At 41.8% G+C, this 18314-nt stretch overlaps 1 protein-coding gene across 3 annotated transcripts in view; it reads left to right on the forward strand.

Moving 5' to 3' along the window:
* ADGB (androglobin) overlaps positions 1-18314 on the forward strand; it is a 242408-nt gene that overhangs the window by 131495 nt on the left and 92599 nt on the right. For all 3 annotated transcript variants that reach the window (XR_012902706.2, XM_075924379.2, XM_075924378.2), the window contains exons 21-25: positions 1874-2012; positions 9244-9378; positions 12768-12861; positions 13806-13940; positions 17742-17895. Coding sequence is in view for 2 of the 3 variants with exons in the window: in XM_075924379.2 (XP_075780494.2) it covers positions 1874-2012; positions 9244-9378; positions 12768-12861; positions 13806-13940; positions 17742-17895 (657 nt within the window). In the remaining variant the exon portion in view is untranslated. The remainder of the gene's footprint in view (positions 1-1873; positions 2013-9243; positions 9379-12767; positions 12862-13805; positions 13941-17741; positions 17896-18314) is intronic.

Below are 18314 nucleotides of genomic sequence, written 5' to 3' on the forward strand. Positions count from 1 at the left end.
ATATTTTCTCCAAAAATGTTTACAGTACTAGACTAGAGTAACTCTAGCTGGACATATTTTTATACAATACAGCACTTTCTACATTGATTTCAACCTGTGTGACTTGTATCCAGAACAGCTGATGCAAATGATGATACTTATTTAATCAGTTAGATTACTCAGTAGAAGTAGGTATTCAGTTTTTTATAAACACTGATACAAAACAGAAAGAAGCAGATGAAGTCACAGTGTTTACATGTGAAACAGTTGCCACATTCAAACCTCCCAAATGTTCAGAATTAGGGGAGGAAGTCAGAATCTGTGTTTCTGTTCAGGTTCATCTCTGGTATAAACAGCCAAACATTTTAATAATCCACTTGGCATTTTATGATAACGAATCCAAGTCCTATACAAAGAAATATGTTATCTATCCATCCCATAAGTGGATGCTTTAAATTTAAAATGAATATGGTGCTACATAGTACGTATAAAACACAAGGGAAAGTAGAGGCTATAGTACCAGTAAAAGACTGGATTCCCCAAAATAAGGTTACCATCAAAGAAAGAAAAGAGAAATGAGGCAAAATGTGATAAGAGTGAAGCTGTCAGTAATTATCTCATTCTTGAAAACATGGACATTATCTGCCACCAATCAATGGAAAATGGTACTGAAAAGAGGTGTATATATTTAAAAATGATTATTTCTTGAGCATTCTTAAATCTTGCAAAATAAAGACTTTATTAGTCTTACAATACACAGTTCAGTACAATAGTTTCAGTAACCAAAATATTGAAAAATAAATGAGAGAAGAATTAAGAAGTAAACATTTTTCTGGAAATTACTACTACTTCATTCATCTTAAATTAAGAAACATGGCCTAAAATAGACTCTAAGATGCTCTCCTGATTACAAAAGTTTTTTTCTTTTGATGAGGGAGATTGTGAATTTAGCGATTGTTAAAAGACTTCAGGCTGATCACAATAAAAATGAGACTTATCTATTTATTCACATGCAACAGGGCAGTAGGGGTATGTCTACACTACCACCCTAGTTTGAACTAGGGTGGTTAATGTAGGCAACCAAAGTTGCAAATGAAGCCCGGGATTTGAATTTCCCGGGCTTCATTTGCATCTTGCCGGGCGCCACCATTTTTAAATCCCCGCTAGTTCGGACTCCGTGCCCGCGGCTACACGCGGCACGGAGTAGGTAGTTCGGATTAGGCTTCCTATTCCAAACTACCGTTACTCCTCGTGGAGTCCAAACTAGCGGGGATTTAAAAATGGTGGCGCCCGGCAAGATGCAAATGAAGCCCGGGAAATTCAAATCCTGGGCTTCATTTGCAACTTCGGTTGCCTACATTAACCACCCTAGTTCGAACTAGGGTAGTAGTGTAGACATACCCTAGGTTACAAACTTCTCTGCACAATCCTCCCACTCCAATGTACTTTTACTTTTTCTAGTGGCACCATCTCCTAACAAGATGCAGTCCTTGGTCTCTATACCAAAATTGCAAAAAATATGCCAGTTATGGTAAGGTTGATTATGATGTGGGTGCTCCATTCACTAGACACTAAATTGAGATCATCAACTCATTTCACTGATACCAATAAGATTTTAGGTAGTAATAACTTTTGGACACTGATAACCTGGCCTGTATTTGAACCAGTGATCTGTTGATGAAAGAGTATTTTTCCACTTCTGCCTCCTGAAGCTATCTAGCTCTCTAGACTGGCGTTTATGATTTGTGCATAATGGAAGCTCAAAGGCATAGGTTTTGAAATGAAAAACAACTGTAGAATATTCTTACTAAAATGTTAATGATCAAAGAAATATAAACCAATTTTCTAGAAAAAGCAAATGGTTGTCTGATTTTTTCCTGCTTTTTAATTTTAGGTTTTCAATAATGCTTTTTGGCATTTGATCCAACAAGTATTAGGTAGTAAGGTCCCTCCCAATTTTGAATTCGCTTTCAAATCCTTCACTTTGGATTTTAAAGCCAACGATGCTCCCATGGAAGACAATGTCACTTCAGGTATGGTACTGATATTATTAATCATCTTCTTCAGATTTGTCTGTCCATTTCTGTTCCAGGAGAAGCTGGTCACATACTCTATATTTAGATTGCCTAACATTTGCCAGTATAGAAACCCGCAGGGGCCCCTGTTGAGGCAGGATGCATGAGGGCATAAAATAAAAGTTTTCACACAGGCAGCTGTAATTCTGGCATCTCTGTGTGTGTGTGTGTGTGTGTGTGTTAGATAGTTACATGTTAAGCCAGAAATAGTGATAAAGGAGGATAGTCTAGGTACTGCAGTACACAACCCCAGTGAGCCATTTGCTGGCTTGTATAATCATTTACTCACTTCGCAGATGGATCTGATAACTGGTTTAGTAGTAGTGGTTGTAGACCAGACAGACAAACACATCAGTGTGGCATATTCATTTTGAAAGGCAGTGTATCTGAGGGTATGTCTACACTACAAAGTTAATTTGAACTAACAGCCATTAGTTCGAATTAACTTTACTAGGCGCTATACATGCAAACCGCTAGTTCAAACTTAATTCGAACTAGCGGAGCGCTTAATTCGAACTAGGTAAACCTCATTCTACGAGGACTAATGCCTAGTTCGAATTAAGTAGTTCGAATTAAGGGCTGTGTAGCCACTTAATTCGAACTAGTGAGAGGCTAGCCCTTCCCAGCTTGCCCTGGTGGCCACTCTGGGCACAACCAGGGAAACTCTTCTGCCCCACTCCCGGCCCTGGAGCCCTTAAAGGGGCATGGTCTGGCTACGGTGCCCGTGCCAGGTGCAAGCCTGCCAGCACCCAGCCAGCAGACCCTGCACCTGGCACGGCACGAGCCAGCCACCCACTGCTACCCAGCCCTCCGCCTCTTCCCGGGACCAGGCTGGTGGCTCCCAGGAGCCTGCCTGGGGCCGCAAGAGGCGGGTGCCCTCCTGGTCTAGTGCGGAGATCGTGAACCTCGTCCAGGTTTGTGGGGAGGCCTCCAACGTCCATGACCTCTGCACTAGGCACAGGAAAGTGGCCGTCTAGGGCACGATAGCTGCCAGCCTGGCCACCAAAGGCCACATGCAAACCCAGGAGCAGGTTTGCATGAAAATCAAGGTGGTCCTGTGAGACCCCCGACCCTGAGCCCTGAGCTTAGAACATAAGAATGGCCGTACTGGGTCAGACCAAAGATCCATCTAGCCCAGTAGCCTGTCTGCCGATAGAGGCCAATACCAGCTACCCCGGAGGGGATGGACCGAAGACAATGACCAAGCCATTTGTCTCGTGCCATCCATCTCCAGCCTTCCACAAACAGAGGCCAGGGACACCGTTCCTACCTCCTGGCTAATAGCACTACATGGACCCAACCTCCATGACTTTATCTAACTTCTCTTTAAACTCTGTTATAGTTCTAGCCTTCACAGCCTCCTGTGGCAAGGAGTTCCACAGGTTGACTATTTGCTTTGTGAAGAAGAACTTTCTTTTATTAGTTTGAAGCCTGCTACCCATTCATTTAATATGGTGTCCTCTAGTCCTTCTGTTATGGGAACTAATGAAGAACTTTTCTTTATTTACCCTCTCCACACCGCTGATGATTTTATAGACCTCTATCATATCCCCCTCAGTCTCCTCTTTTCTAAGCTGAAAAGTCCCAGTCCCTTTAGCCTCTCTTCATATGGGACCCGTTCCAAACCCCTGATCATTTTAGTTGCCCTTTTCGGAACTCTTTCCAAGGCCAAAATATCTTTTCTGGGGTGAGGAGATCACATCTGTACACAGTACTGAAGATATGGCGTACCATAGTTTGATACTTCCTCTCCTCCTTCTTCCCCTGGCTTCCCCCTTCCAGCTCCCTCCTCCCAGGTTTCCCCCTCTCTCTTCCCCTCCCCCGCCTCCTTTTCCCAGTCTCCCCAGAGGTTAATCCCCTCCCCCCCAGTTTTGTTAAATAAAGAGAGTTTCTATTTAACACACTTGTCCTTTATGTTTTACATCAGGAAGAGGGGCTAAGGAGGGGTAAGTGGAAGGAGGTGAGAGAGGAATGGGGTACGAGCCCCCGATGGGGGGACTGGGGTGGCTCTGCGGGCTCCTTGGAGTGGAAGCTCTCCTGCAGCCCCCCGATAGACTCCCCAGATGGCAGCCTGCAGCAAGTGCAGCCGGGCTGATGGCCGAGTGCGGTGATGTGCCAAGTTTGGGCACTCCAAGACAGGATGGCTTTGCTGTCCCTCATCGAGGTAGACAAGCAATCGGGGAACCCTGAGAACTGTCTGTCCGGGGTGGAGGTCGGGTCCCTTTAAGCACAGCCCTCGGCTAGCCTGAGGCAGCAGCTCCACACTCTTAAGTCCTAACCTGATGCCCTGCCGGCACTGCTTCCGGCCAGCCTTAACTTTGGTTCAGGGTCCACTCAATGTGGACATGCTAGTTCGAATTAGCAAAACACTAATTCGAACTAGTTTTTAGGTCTAGATGCACTAGTTCGAATTAGTGCTGTAGTGTAGACATACCTGAGTGGCTAATACAAGGGTCTGTCATATAGAGACCTGTCTGAGCTAGCCTTGTACCTTATTGGTTAGAGAGGTCTGTTTCCTAGGACTGGTATATGAAACCTTGGGTAGTAATAAGGACTGTGAAATGTTAACTGATTTTAGTATGAGAGGGAGATCAGAACCAATGGTCCCCTGGTTGTAAACCCAGTTCATTGTTGTCTAAGTCAAAGGGAGTTTGGCAAGGCAGTATTTCATTCTCTCTAGTTATGCCTGAGATTTCACCTGACGTGCAAGCAGCTGAGACTGGACTCCAAAATAAGGGAATGAAACACAAGACTCAGATCAGTACCAGTTATTATGGAAGTGACCATTGTGGCTCCTTCATTTAGGTTGAGTTGAGTTTTTTGCACTTAATGCTATTGTTTAAATTATTAGGCTTCAGAGTTAACAAAATAATTCAAATTAATAAAGGCACTTCGTTACTTTTTGACATTCTTGTTTCAAGCTATCTGTAGACTCGTACTTCACTCCATCAGTTTACATTTGGTTAATATTCTGTAGGTTATTTTCTACTTAGAACAAGAGATTTAAGTTCTGTGACACAAGATGGGGAGGTAGGTGCCTGGAACCTCAACCTGGTCCTACACAGGCTTATGTCCCCTCCTTTCGAGCCATTGGCTACGTGTTCATTGAAGCACCTTTCATTGAAGGTTGCTTTCATAGTAGCCATTACATCTGCTAGAAGGGTATCAGAGCTAAGGGCGCTGACTATAGAATCGCCCTACCTTGTTTTTTCGCATGATAATGTAAGGCTACGGCCTCATCCGGCCTTCCTCCCGAAGGTGGTTTCACCTTTTCACCTGTCCCAGGAGATTTATCTACCGATGTTCTTCCCTAAACCACACGCCTCCCGTAAGGAGCGCGTTCTACACTCCCTGGATGCCAAGCGAGCGCTGGCATTCTATATTGACCAAACCAAACCCTTCTGTAAATCCCAACAATTGTTCGTTGCGTTTGGGGATAAGGGGAAAGGTTCACCTATTTCTACGCAAAGGTTATCAAGATGGCTGGTGCAGTGTATAACAGAGTGTTATCAACTGGCTGGTAAAACCCCACCCAGGGTGAAGGCACACTCTACCAGGGCGCAGGCGTCCTCGGTAGCCTTTGGTGCCCAGGTACCAATCACAGAAATTTGCAGGGCAGCCACCTGGTCTTCCCTTCACACGTTTGCAACACACTATGCGCTACCTCAACAGGCCAGGGAGGATGCAAGGGTGGGCTCTGCAGTCCTCGAATCTGTGATGTAAATATGTAAATATATAGATCTGGTTGTCTTTGTTCTTGGTTGGTGCCTTGTCACTGTTTAATTGTTCAAATAAATCTGTTTATTGGTCACCTTCCTTTATGACTCTGGTGCTATGACTGTTCCGACCCCTCCTCCATGGGGTTAGCTTGGTAGTCACCTGCTTCAAATGGACATGAGCAACTACTCGAAGAAGAAAAGAACGGTTACTTACCTGTAACTGTTGTTCTTCAAGATGTGTTGCTCGTGTCCATTCGACTCCCACCCTACCTCCCCTTCGTCGGAGTATCTGGCAAGCAAGAAGGAACTGAGGTGGGGCAGCGCCGGCAGGGGTACTTATGCCCCGCCATGGTGGCGCCACTCCAGGGGGCGCCCCGCCGGCGCTACGGGTACCGCTAGGGAAAACGCTCCGGAAGACGTGGTGCACGCGGCGCGCACACCTACTTCGAATGGACATGAGCAACACATCTCGAAGAACAACCGTTACAGGTAAGTAACCGTTCTTTTCTCTATATTTACATATGCTCTATGAGGGGCTGCATTCTCCTCACTCAGCCTAATTGGCCTAGTAGCCGCACAACATTCTGTGCATGTGGGTGCACATGGACCGCCAGTCTGGAGCACTCATCCCCATGACGCTATTACACAGGAACCCCTTGGTTCTTTTCTCAAGGTTCCTAGAGAGGCTGGCCTTACTCTGGCCTCTGTGGTGGGATACCTTCCCGTGACAAGCCACCACTCAGTAGTCTGGGGTCAAGGAAGCACATGGCCATGCCACACATGAAACAGGACCATGCCCACACTCAGGCAACATCCACTCCCGATCAAGCACAGGGATGCTGAGAAGACTGCATGGGAACCTGGCTGGGGGAGGAAGAAGTGAGGACCAGAGTAGCACTGTCTCCCGCAAGCAGCATCCGCCACTCACACACCCTTCCCCCAACATACTCTCCCTCCTCCAGCGGGCAGGGATATCAGTTTTTTCTCTGTGGGATGTTACCAGTGCCAGACCCAGCATGTGCAGGACACAGTAGGAAGTCGAGCTGCCTCCCCATCCCCACCCACAGGCTCCTGGCCTAGCTGGCACCTTCCCATGCCTTCTTGTCCTCAAGCTGTGGGTATGGTGATGCTCCCCTGGGATGTCTGTGCCAATGCAGGAAAGTGTCCGCTGTCTAGGCAACATATGGCCTTACTCAAAACACATTGCCATAGTTTGAACTGAGACATTCAGTGTTGGCTCAGAGATTAGGGCTAGGCTTCATTCACAGTGTCTCCTGGGATGACTGCCCTTGTAACTTTTCTTCTGGGCCAGCTGTGAGCTTGGCGTGTCCCCCACCTCCCATGCCATCTGCACAACTCCATGGGATCTGCAGGCAGAAGAGAACCTGGGAGGATCTCATAGAGGAACAGATGACCTGTCTGAAGGAACCAGGAGCAGGCCACTAACTGGGAGCAGAAGAACACCGCCTGGGACCAGCTGGCACACCATCAAGAGCCCATGTGCTCCTCCCTCACCTTGGTGATGGAGCACATGGCCTGTGCATGCAGTAGGCCACCAGCCACCTTCCCATCCACACCCACGACTTTCCTTCCTAATCCTCCCCTGGGGCCAGTGAGGCCCCAGAACACATGGCAGGGGGACCTCTGGGGTGTCCAAAGCCTTTCGAAAAACTAGAGGCAGGTGCCAGTCCCAGCCTCATCCCTGAGCCCCCCTATTTCTTCCTCCCCCTTCTGTTGTATCTCTCTCCCCCCCCCCCAATAAACAGTCCTGTTGTTTCAAAAAAGAAGGCTTTTAAATGTATTTTATTTACTTGTATTTGCTCTGCAGGGAAGAGGGGAAGAGAGTGCAAGGGAAGGGAGAGGTGGGAGAGAAAAGGCACATATTAGGGATGCAAAATGCAGGACAATGTAGCACTTTAAAGACTAACAAGATGGTTTATTAGATGATGAGCTTTCGTGGGCCAGACCCACTTCCTCAGATCAAATAGTGGAAGAAAGTAGTCACAACCATATATACCAAAGGATACAATTAAAAAAAATGAACAAATATGAAAAGGACAAATCACATTGCAGAACAGAAGGGGGATGCGGGGGGGTGGGAAGGGGGAGGAAGGAAGGTAAGTGTCTGTGAATTGCTGATATTAAAGGTAGGGAGAGTGGGATGTTTGTGAGTTAATGGTATTACAGGTGATAATTGGGGAAACTGTCTTGGTAATGTGTGAGAAAGTTCAAAGACTTGTTAAGTCCTTGTTGGCAAGTGTCGAATTTTAACATGAATGACAGTTCAGAGGATTCCCTTTCAAGTGCAGATGTAAAAGGTCTTTGTAGCAGAATGCAGGTGGCTAAGTCATTTAGAGAGTGTCCTTTCTGGTTAAAGTGGCAAGAAACTGTTTTCTCTTTGTGATCTTGTCTGATATCTGTTTTGTGGGCATTAATCCTTTGGCGAAGTGTCTGAGATGTTTGTCCAATGTACATAGCAGACGGACACTTTCGGCACATGATAGCATAGATTATATTTCTGGATGCGCAGGAATATGTGTTCTTGATCTTATAACTCACTTGGTTAGGTCCAATAATGGTATCAGCAGAATGAATATGTGGACAAAGCTGGCAACGGGGTTTGTTGCAAGGGAAGGTACCAGGGTTGGTATTAGTGTGGTATGTCCTGTGGTGGTTGGTAAGAATCATCTTGAGGTTAGGTGGTTGTCTATAGGAGACTATGGGTCTGTCTCCCAGAGCCTCTTTGAGTATGGTATCCTGTTCCAATATAGGCTGTAGTTTATTGATAATGTGTTGGACAGGTTTAAGTTGGTGGTTGTAGGTGATGACAAGTGGTGTTCTATTGTTGGTTTTCTTGGGTCTGTCTTGAAGTAGATGGTTTCTAGGTATTCATCAGGCTCTTTCAATTTGCTTTTTTATTTCTCTGGGTGGGTAGTTGAGATTTATAAATGCTTGGTAGAGGGATGCAGGGATGCAGGGCCCCCTTGTGGAGAGACACAGGAAAGAATCTCACAGCTGGTATTGGATGAAACTCTCTCTCAAGGCCTCCCTGATGAGCACAGCCCCTTGATATGCTTTCCATATGTGCACTGCCTAGGGGAGGCAGTGGATAAGTGGTACATGAGACATGACCATAGAGAGGAGTCCCTGAAAGCACGTCACAGCTTGCCTGACCAAGCAGCCACAAGAAGTGTCTGCCCTCATGGTGCCCTCCCCAGGCTGCTTCCAGAGGCTCTTAAGTCTGAAGCAGGCTCCTGTCAGTGTGGACATGCCAGTTCAAAGTAATTTTGATGCTCCCCCAGTAGGGGACACGCTATTTCAATTTTGTTATTTTGGGAATTATTATTTCGAGTTTACTTATTTCAAAATAATTTTCTAGTGTAGACATGCCCTTTATCAAGCAGTTGTAGTGCTTGTAGTCTTCACATCGCAGCCTCTTTTCCCTACTGTTCATTTTCTTTTTCTTTCAGAGGTAACAGAGCTAAATGTTCCTGCTGCTTGGCAGAACAGAACTCCAACTTCTGAAGAAGAAGCTGCAGTACTTAAACTGCAAAGCAATTGGCGAGGGACTTACATTAGGCAATTGATAAATGGCAGGAAACCAGGTAAGCCTTTTAAATCTTTTTTAATGTTTCATCATATAATTTATCTGTGCAACTCTCTTACTAGCTATCTGAAAATCTTATTAAATTTCTTCTGTGAGTACAGTAAAATAATTATAGATGAAATAAAGCTGGCTGATTAAATTGAACATACTGCATGGCACAGAGTCCTGTGTGATTCTCAGGGTATGTCTACTAGCTAGATTATAGGTAGTACAGGTATATCTACCCCAGATGCAGTCACACCTCTGACTGCAGTGTAGACATACCCTTAGTCACATTAGTGATGCTAGAAATTAATCATGACTCTAACCTAAAGTCCATTAAATCAATGGAAAGACTGCCACTGATTGCAGTGGGCTTCAAATCAGGGCCTATATAAAAATAGATTTAATTTGCTCAAAATACGGTGATGGGCTTAGTTTGTGAGAAGTGTAATATATCTTTTTACATTTTATTACATATATCAGTTTTCTCAGAATAAAATTATATTAAACCACAAAATAAACTATGTTAATTTTAAAATAATACTATTCCTTTAAACAAAAATAATGCATCTCTGAGAAGTGTTCCTATGGAGCTTACAAATAAAATAAGAGCTCAATATAATCAACAGTTTATTGCCATTCTTACATAAAGGTTTGTGTATGTTTTACTAAAAATATTTGAATATTTTGGTGCCCACTTGTGATGAAACATACAGTAGCACTTTCAAGAGAGTATGTATGAACAGCTGGCATGGGTGAATCATACAGAGATTAAGAAAGTAAAAAGAGATGTCTTTTTAGGTTTTCCAATTACATATTGTATATTCATGGTGTGTGTGTGTTTAAATGTAATTAATGAAGATTTTAACAGTTGAGTTAGGTCAGTATCAAATCCAAATGTCATTGGCAAAATATTTCATTAATTTTATTCTGGCTAGGAAAGAGACGTTGATTTAAAAAATAGCATGACCAAATTGAGGGGATGGAGGTGGAGAATTCATTGTTACATAAATCACTGAGAAGTGTGTGGGCAACTATACTACAAACATTTATGTTAAAATTACATATAAGTGTATGACAAGCCAAGGATTTTCATGATTTATACCCTAAAAATTGTACTTAATCTTTAGACAAATCTACATTGAGACTTGGAAGGGAAGGTCAGCGGAAAGTTCAAGAATGTATCAACATAATGGTTCTTTCAAACCCTAATAATAACAGTGCATTTCTGTAGCTGGAGATCTCAAAGTGCTTTACTGATATTGTTGAGTTATTCTCATAATAACTGTGTAAGGAAGATAGCTATTTCTAATCTCATTTACAAATGAGGAAACAGGCACAGAGATTTAAGGCTTGGTTTTATAAAGGACGAAAGTCTGAGATTTTGCCCTAAAATGCAAAAATATACTTATTGTTATTGAATCTTCTTAATCTTTTCATAATATATTGCATCTGACAGAGGCATATTCTTGAATATTGTCCCTGTGTGGCTTTCATATTAAAAAGTCCTGCAAATTAAAAAAAACTGTAAATCCAGCATAATTTAGTGCAATTTTTTCTTACAAATATTATATAGCTGATGATTTCCTGTGGTGGCCAATACATAAGAAGTTTTGATGCTCTTATTGAGTGATTTCAGAGTGGGTTTTGTGCCATAGTGATCTATGTATTCTCCTATCTATACATTTCATCTGGTTAAATTAACCATGGTGATCCTTCCAGCTAGTGCAGGAAAAGGGATGTACTGGGTGCCAAGGCAACAGTTGTCATCTGATTATATTACTCTGACAACTCACTGCTGTGAGCTTTCTGTGATCCAGGGGTGCCACCTCCCTCAGTAATACACAATTCCTTCTCAGTCTGACCCTTCCCTTTGAATGATTGCCAGTACTACTCTCATGGGCTATGTCTAGACTGCAAGCCTCTTTCGAAAGAGAGCGTCTAGACTGCACGTTGAACTTTCGAAAAAGCGGCTTGCTTTTTCGAAAGAAAGCATCCAGTGAGTCTGGATGCTCTCTTTCGAAGAAGCCCTATTTACACTGAAGAACGCCTTCTTTCGAAAGAGGAACTTTCAAAAGAAGGCGTTCTTCCTCGTGAAATGAGGTTTACCGCCATCGAAAGAAAAGCCGCGTTCTTTCGATTTAATTTCGAAAGAACGCGGCTGCAGTCTAGACGCAGGTGAGGTTTTTTCGAAAAAAGGCTACTTTTTTCGAAAAAACCCCTGAGTCTGGACACAGCCATGGAGGCTTTTTCTATCCATGCCTTGTGCATCCTATGCCTTGGTCAGTCTTGTCCTGTCTGACTAGGCACCCTCTCTGCTTCAAAGCTCTTATTTAAAATCCACCTCTTCAAGAAATCTCTCCAGTATTCTTTTGCTCATCCATAATCCCAATGCTTTTCCTCTCTTCAGCTGCAACCCCTGCTCTTGTCTTATTTAGGTTTTGCTCCAAATAATTTATTGCCTGCCTTATTTATGTTTGACAGGCACCATGTAAATTAACAGTGCTTCAGTCTTTATCATTCTTTTCTTCTGGAGATTTAACTTTTCATTTATCCGTTAACAAGTGTGTTTTCCTAAGTCTCCTTTTTTCTCTACCTCTTCTTTCTCCGTTCTTATTTCTCTCCATTGTTTTCTATGTCTTTTACCCATCTTTGGGTTTTTTTTCTCTTTCCATTCCTTTTCATAACTATTTTTTCTTCTCTTTCCCATGTACTTACCCTATTTTTTCTCCTGCTATCCCATATAGCAGTGTTTCTTAAACTTTTTGAGACCACGGAACATCAAACAATAATAATTTTTTTATGTGGAACACCTATGAAAATTTTCTTCAAAAAAATTGTTGTAACACACAAAAAGTCAAAAACAAAATAACAAAAATAAAGAAGAGGTCACGGCACACCTGCGAGTTGTTCACAGAACACCAGTATTCCCCGGATCATAGTTTAAGAAACACACAGCATTCATTTTTTCTCGAGTCTTTGTTTAGATTTTCCCCATTCTTCTTCTAGATCCTTCCATGTGAGTTATAGTATTAACTACAAGGAAAAGTCAGTATAATTAAGCTCACAGTTAAATGGACTGATCATTGCCTCTACTGGTTACTGAAGTTACCTCACCTTGCTTCAGGATGTTATAATTTATATGGGGATATATTCTTTAGTAGGAAAGAACTGATTATATCTTTCTTCACTATAGCAGGAGGGTTGATCAGCACATGTACAAGGAGAATGGAAGCCACTGCCTCTAAGGACACATTAGTTTCTAGAAGTACATGAATTCTGTAAAATTTAAAATAAGGACATAACTTGATTTAGAATATAACTAACTTGCCCCATATTTTTTGAGACTTTCTTAACGATCAAACAGATATTTTGTTATTTTTCCCAAAACATTGTTATTTTCAGATACTAAGGAGAATGTTAATGTCAAAGAAACTCTGCAAAAATTGTGGACTTTAATTGAGTCAAATATCGAACAGTGTGGTGTAATTCTACTGAGGTATGTAATAAATGGCAATTTTATATTGCAACTGGTTCAACAGAACTTTGTATAATCATACAATCAAATCTTTATCAGAATAAATATGATGAAAGAATGACTTGTTTTGGAATTATGAAAATTATGTTAAACATGCAAAGCATTTGAGATTTTCAAAGAAGGTGTAATATATAAGCTTTATTCTGCTTACTTTATGCGCCTAAAACATCTAGCAAATCTACTAGTTGAACTGGAGTGTTGCTTCCATGCTATCTTCCTTTTTATATTTGTAGTATGGGTATTCTATTGTAAATTTTACTAGTGTAAATATGATATTAAGCTTTTAATAATCCAGTTAGATTGCTTTAAAGAAAAATACTGAGTAAGCCTTTTCTTTAGGGAGACCTTGTTTTCAGTAAAAAGCTAGCTATAGCTACACTGGCTAGTTTTACAAGTAAACCCTTCTGGTGGAGATGCAGCTTATATTGCAGTGTAGCTTTCACCAATTGCCCAGAGAAAATAAGGTATACCACAAAAAGCACATTTTTACTGTTCCAATTGCTTCTATACTAGGACTTTTGCTATGTTGAAGAAGGAAGCTACCTTACTAAAGGTCCACCACCCTGCAGAGTCCTGGACTCCTGGCAAATAATTTATTAGTAACCAGAGGTGTGGGGGGAATTGTAAGGACTCCTGTAGTTTCAAGACTTGATTGCCCTGGCTTTGATATAAATTCTCCTACACAAATAAGGAAATGAACAAAAATAGACACAAGAAGAAAAATACCTGAACAACTTTTAAAAAGTGACAAAACATTTATACAAGGAACCCTTGAAGAAAGAGAGATCCATGTACCAATATATGTACCAATGGGTGTACCAATGGGTCACATATATAATAGGGTTAAAGTCAAGATCATGGTCTTCTCCTTATTAAGTTTAAGTATCCATCTCTTTTTTTTTCAGAGAAATGTTTAAAAGCAACTGTAAGTCTCTCAGAAAATATCCCTGCTACGAGGATGAATGGGCTAAAACAGCTTTTATTGATTATGCTGTCACATATTTCGATCAGCCGCCAAATTTTTGGTTTGTGGTTTTTAGGTGAGTTTCAAGTATTCTTATGTGGAAATACTTTATTATGGAAAAGCAGTAGCTTCTACACATTCAAAGTTTCAGTCAGCATTAAATAGAAAGCCCTATTTTACTTCATGTAAAACTCTTGTCTTAGAAAATTGGATAGACATGAAGTTGCCAAAGTTAGTCTGAAGGCAATGGAGATTGTCTCTGCCAGTTTGAAAACAATTAATTTAACTGGCTTTGAATGACAGGTAAAAAATACTCTGACTTGGGTGCCTCAGTTTTTGATGTCCAACTTGAGGCACCAGAAAAGGGTCTCAGATAAGTGCTTAGCATTTTTTTAAAAAATCACACCTTTGAAAAGTGTCAGAGTCAGGTATCCAAAATCACACATCAATTATTTTAATTTTGACCACATTATTAAATGAATTCAGATTTTTTAAAATAAAATGACATTTTTGAAATGGGAAGTAATGATATTTTAAAACTTATGTGAAAATACAAACAATAGTGAGTAAAATTAATCAACTATGACACTGGGATTTAAAAACAACCTCTTAAAATTCAGTCTAGAATTAGAAACTACACACACACACACCAAAAAAAAAAAAAAAGAGAGAGAGAGAGAAATCCATGTTTCCTTATTTTTGTCTTTCCCCGCTAACTGGAGATCAGGTCACCAGAACAGTTTTTTCAGGCACGTAAGGCCACTGCTCACTCGATATCTGCTCTATCTTCTAGTACACAGCCTGCCTACCATTTTTCTGGCTGTTGTTTTGATCTTTGCCCACTAATTCTAATGCTAAATGCCTTGCTAACAGGATTCCCTTCATCCATCCTTTATACATGCTCATAGGCTGGTCCTCTATGAGTCTTTTCTTACCTTAAATATGGACCACATCCACTCTAGATTTCCTTCACTATGAGCTATTCCTGTATGCCACCACCTGGAGTGCTGTTTACATTTTACAACCCCAAACAGTTCTCCCACTTGTTTCTGGGGAAAGGAGCAGTACTAGCAACAGCCAGCTCTGCCTTCCTTCAGGGTCTTAACTTCCCCTCCCATGGCTGCCTTACTGTCACTTTATCTGATCCCAACTGTTGGGATTATTTCCTTCTTTAATTACCTCGAGTTGTTGCTACACTTGTTAATCGATCCTGTAATTAGGTCCCAATTAATCTATATTGGTTGGGATTTGAATGACAGGTGACTGACTGACTCAGCTCCTGACTCAGCACTCCTGTTACACATGCCCATATTATCTCAGCCTCCTCTCCTGCAACTCCAATCTGATACCACATACCCTGGTCTCATACTTGATAACATTTTGCATGTGATCCAGTAATGTCACCTCTTCACTCTTCTACAACATCTCAGTTAAGTGGTGTCAGGTCTCTCAAGTGCTTCTCTTTGGTCTGAAAGACCAAGTGGTCTGACTGTGGTTTTGTATAATTGTCCCTAAAGTAGTCTGGGCATCTGTTTATCAGAGATCACTCCACTTTTCTTGTGCCAGACTTTTCCCATGCTCAGCAGCCTTGCCTACTGTTCTCCGCTGATTTCTCTATTTGCTGCTAACCGACCCCTACAGTTCTTCAGTGTATAAACCTGATTTAGGTGCTGGTCTTCAGTGCTGATATTGTTCTGCCTTGGTTTTCTGTTCAGGTCTTGCATGATTTCAGTTTTTTTCTTTACTCATTTGAGGCCATAGTTTGTTACCTGTATCAGGCATCAGTCACGTGGACCAGATCTTTCTCCCTGTTGGTCATTAGCACAGTTATAATCTGCACAGATCACTTTGGTGCCTCTATCCATTTGTGTGTGCCTACTTATGAAGTCCATCACAATTATGAATAATAATGGAATAAGCACTGATCCATGGCGGAGTCCAACTTTCACCTCAAAATCCCCTGTTGCACTGAAAGCCAACTGACTTTTTGTCATGGAACTATGCAGTGCTTTTTTTGTGATGGTACTGCCCGGTACGCAGTACCGGCACCTCCAGACCCGATATGCAGTACCAGCACCTCCAGTCAAAGCTCAACTTTTCCCCTGAAGTACCAGCAGCTTTTTTTCCACAAAAAAAGCATTGAAACTATGTGACAGGGTGTACCACTCCTTGAGGTTACCTGCCAGATACTCACAATCCTTCCACATCCTGACCCAGGAAGGAGCAGTAGAAGTGACTCCTCTAGGCTATCTAAAGTGACTGTGAGTAAGCTGTCATTCAGATGCTCTAGGGTGAAGCCAGTAGAATCCAGAAAGCTCATACTAAAAGGGAGCTGCTGGACAAAGCAGAATCAGTTGCTGGCAGGGAGCAGAGGAGCAAGAAAGGTGCTATTAGGTGGCAGCAAGATCTCAAGACAGTCTTCAGCCCGGGTAAGAGTGGGGAAATGACCCAGGGAACAAGAGCAACTGCACCAGAGTAAAAGTTAATGGAAAGAAGGAGGTGGCTACACTTACAGAATCCCTAAGTTGTGACCTGGATTCATAGGCAGTCCTGAGTTTCCCCACCAGCGACTGGAGAAATGCCTTAAGCCCTGATTGACTCAGCTGGAGAGCTGGGACAATAGGCAAAGAGTCTCCAGGAAGGAAGCCCTCAGGGCACTGCATCATATCAGAGGAGGGAGGGCTTTGGGAAGAGACCAGCTATGGGTACTATGACTATGATAAACCCTTTTGGACTTTTAACCTAGAAGGATTTCTTTTGTTCATGTATGAACTAAGTGTAACTCAGCTGGATGGTAGTAGCTAGCAGAAGGCACCATGAGCAGAGCAAAGCTGAATAAAGAGTATGCGTCTGCACAGTTCTATAGAGGTCGCTCATGAGAAGCAAGCTGGTCCCATAGCAAACCATCATTCAGACCTATCAGCATGTGGACAAGTGCCTCAAGTACTCCATAGGAACATAGCAAAAGCAATCATCTAGGTACTAAGTACTTTGTCAAATGCTTCTTCAAATAGATGAAAACTAATCTTGCTTGATGTTTCCCTCCAGCTTCTTTTCCACCAACTGTCTAGTGATGAACATCTGTAGTCATTTTCCTTTTCTAATACCAACCAGCTCCTTTCCTAAAAGAGGCTCCACTAGTCAATGTCTGCTTCGATCTGTGTTTCTCTCTAAGTTTCATGAAGTGGGACAACAGCTTAATTCCTTAGTACACTAAACAGTTCTGTATGTCCCTTTTGTGTTTGTATATTGGTACCAGCGTGGTCTTTCTACATTCTCCTTGGATTGTATTCCCTTTCCAAACTCTGGGCAGTTCTTATGTGAGCCAGAATGTACCAATTAATCTCTTTACAAGATCTATATTATATAAAAAGTATATGAGCATATTTTGCACCACATTATGAAAAGTAAGCCACAACACCTGTAAGCATGTGTTACTCGCGCACTTTGGGTGTCCATTTCTTTCAATTACTTAAGTTCAAGTATCTGCTATAATTGACTATCTGCTATTTGAATTGTGCTTTTTACAATTAAAGAAACTTTTAGAGTATTTTAGATTTTTTTCTCCAAAGTATAAATGCAATAAACAATTTTAAACATAGAATGTTTGTAACCCTATAAAATTAGTTTATATTCAGATGTTTTAAGATTGCAATGCCTGCAACTAGTTGCTGTTGAGGTCTTTGTTTGGTAGGTTTGGCTACGTCAAAACTATACAACAACTAGCATTCTAATTTTGAGCAGCTGGAACCTACATAGCTATACAAGTATTATTATTAGCATTTATTTTAATTTTACAGCAACTACTTTATTAGTGAAAAGCAATTTGAAATTGAAAACATTTTTCAGAAGAGATATTACCTTTCTTTTACTGTAGGGAAACATTTCATGTGACAGAAGATATGCTTATAGTGCCAAAGATGTACACAACCATCCCTACCTGTATGCTCCATGTTGTTGATAATGATACACTGGAAGAAATACCACGCATCTTTCTCAAAGTGGCCCCTCATGTTTATACCAAGAATAAGGTCAGTCCAAACATCTTTGCGTACAACATCACTATAGAAATAATAATCACTGTTATTAAGATATAAGCGAATCACCTCTGACTTCACAGGACATGCATCTATTTGAAAAGCACACAGAATTTTAATTTATCAGGTTGGTCCAGAAAAGAGGCTGCTGTAGCTGCAATTCAATTTCAAGCCTCTTCTGAGAAAAATGCCTTTACCTTTTCTCAGAGTTTGCTTTTATTTCCAGAAGAGAGTCAACCTCCTAGTTTCCGTAACTAAAGTACTACTTACTTCATCCCTGGTACCAGGCCCTATCAGAGGTGGGGCCAGGAGGGCCATTTGGCCCAGGCCTCAGGAGACAAATGGGCCTCATATTTTGAAATGCGTAATTCATTCTGAGTATGTCTACACTACAGCATTAGTTTGAAGTATCT

The sequence above is a fragment of the Pelodiscus sinensis genome, chromosome 3, assembly GCF_052426305.1.
Source record: "Pelodiscus sinensis isolate ZL-2025 chromosome 3, ASM5242630v1, whole genome shotgun sequence".
NCBI lineage: Eukaryota > Metazoa > Chordata > Testudines > Trionychidae > Pelodiscus > Pelodiscus sinensis.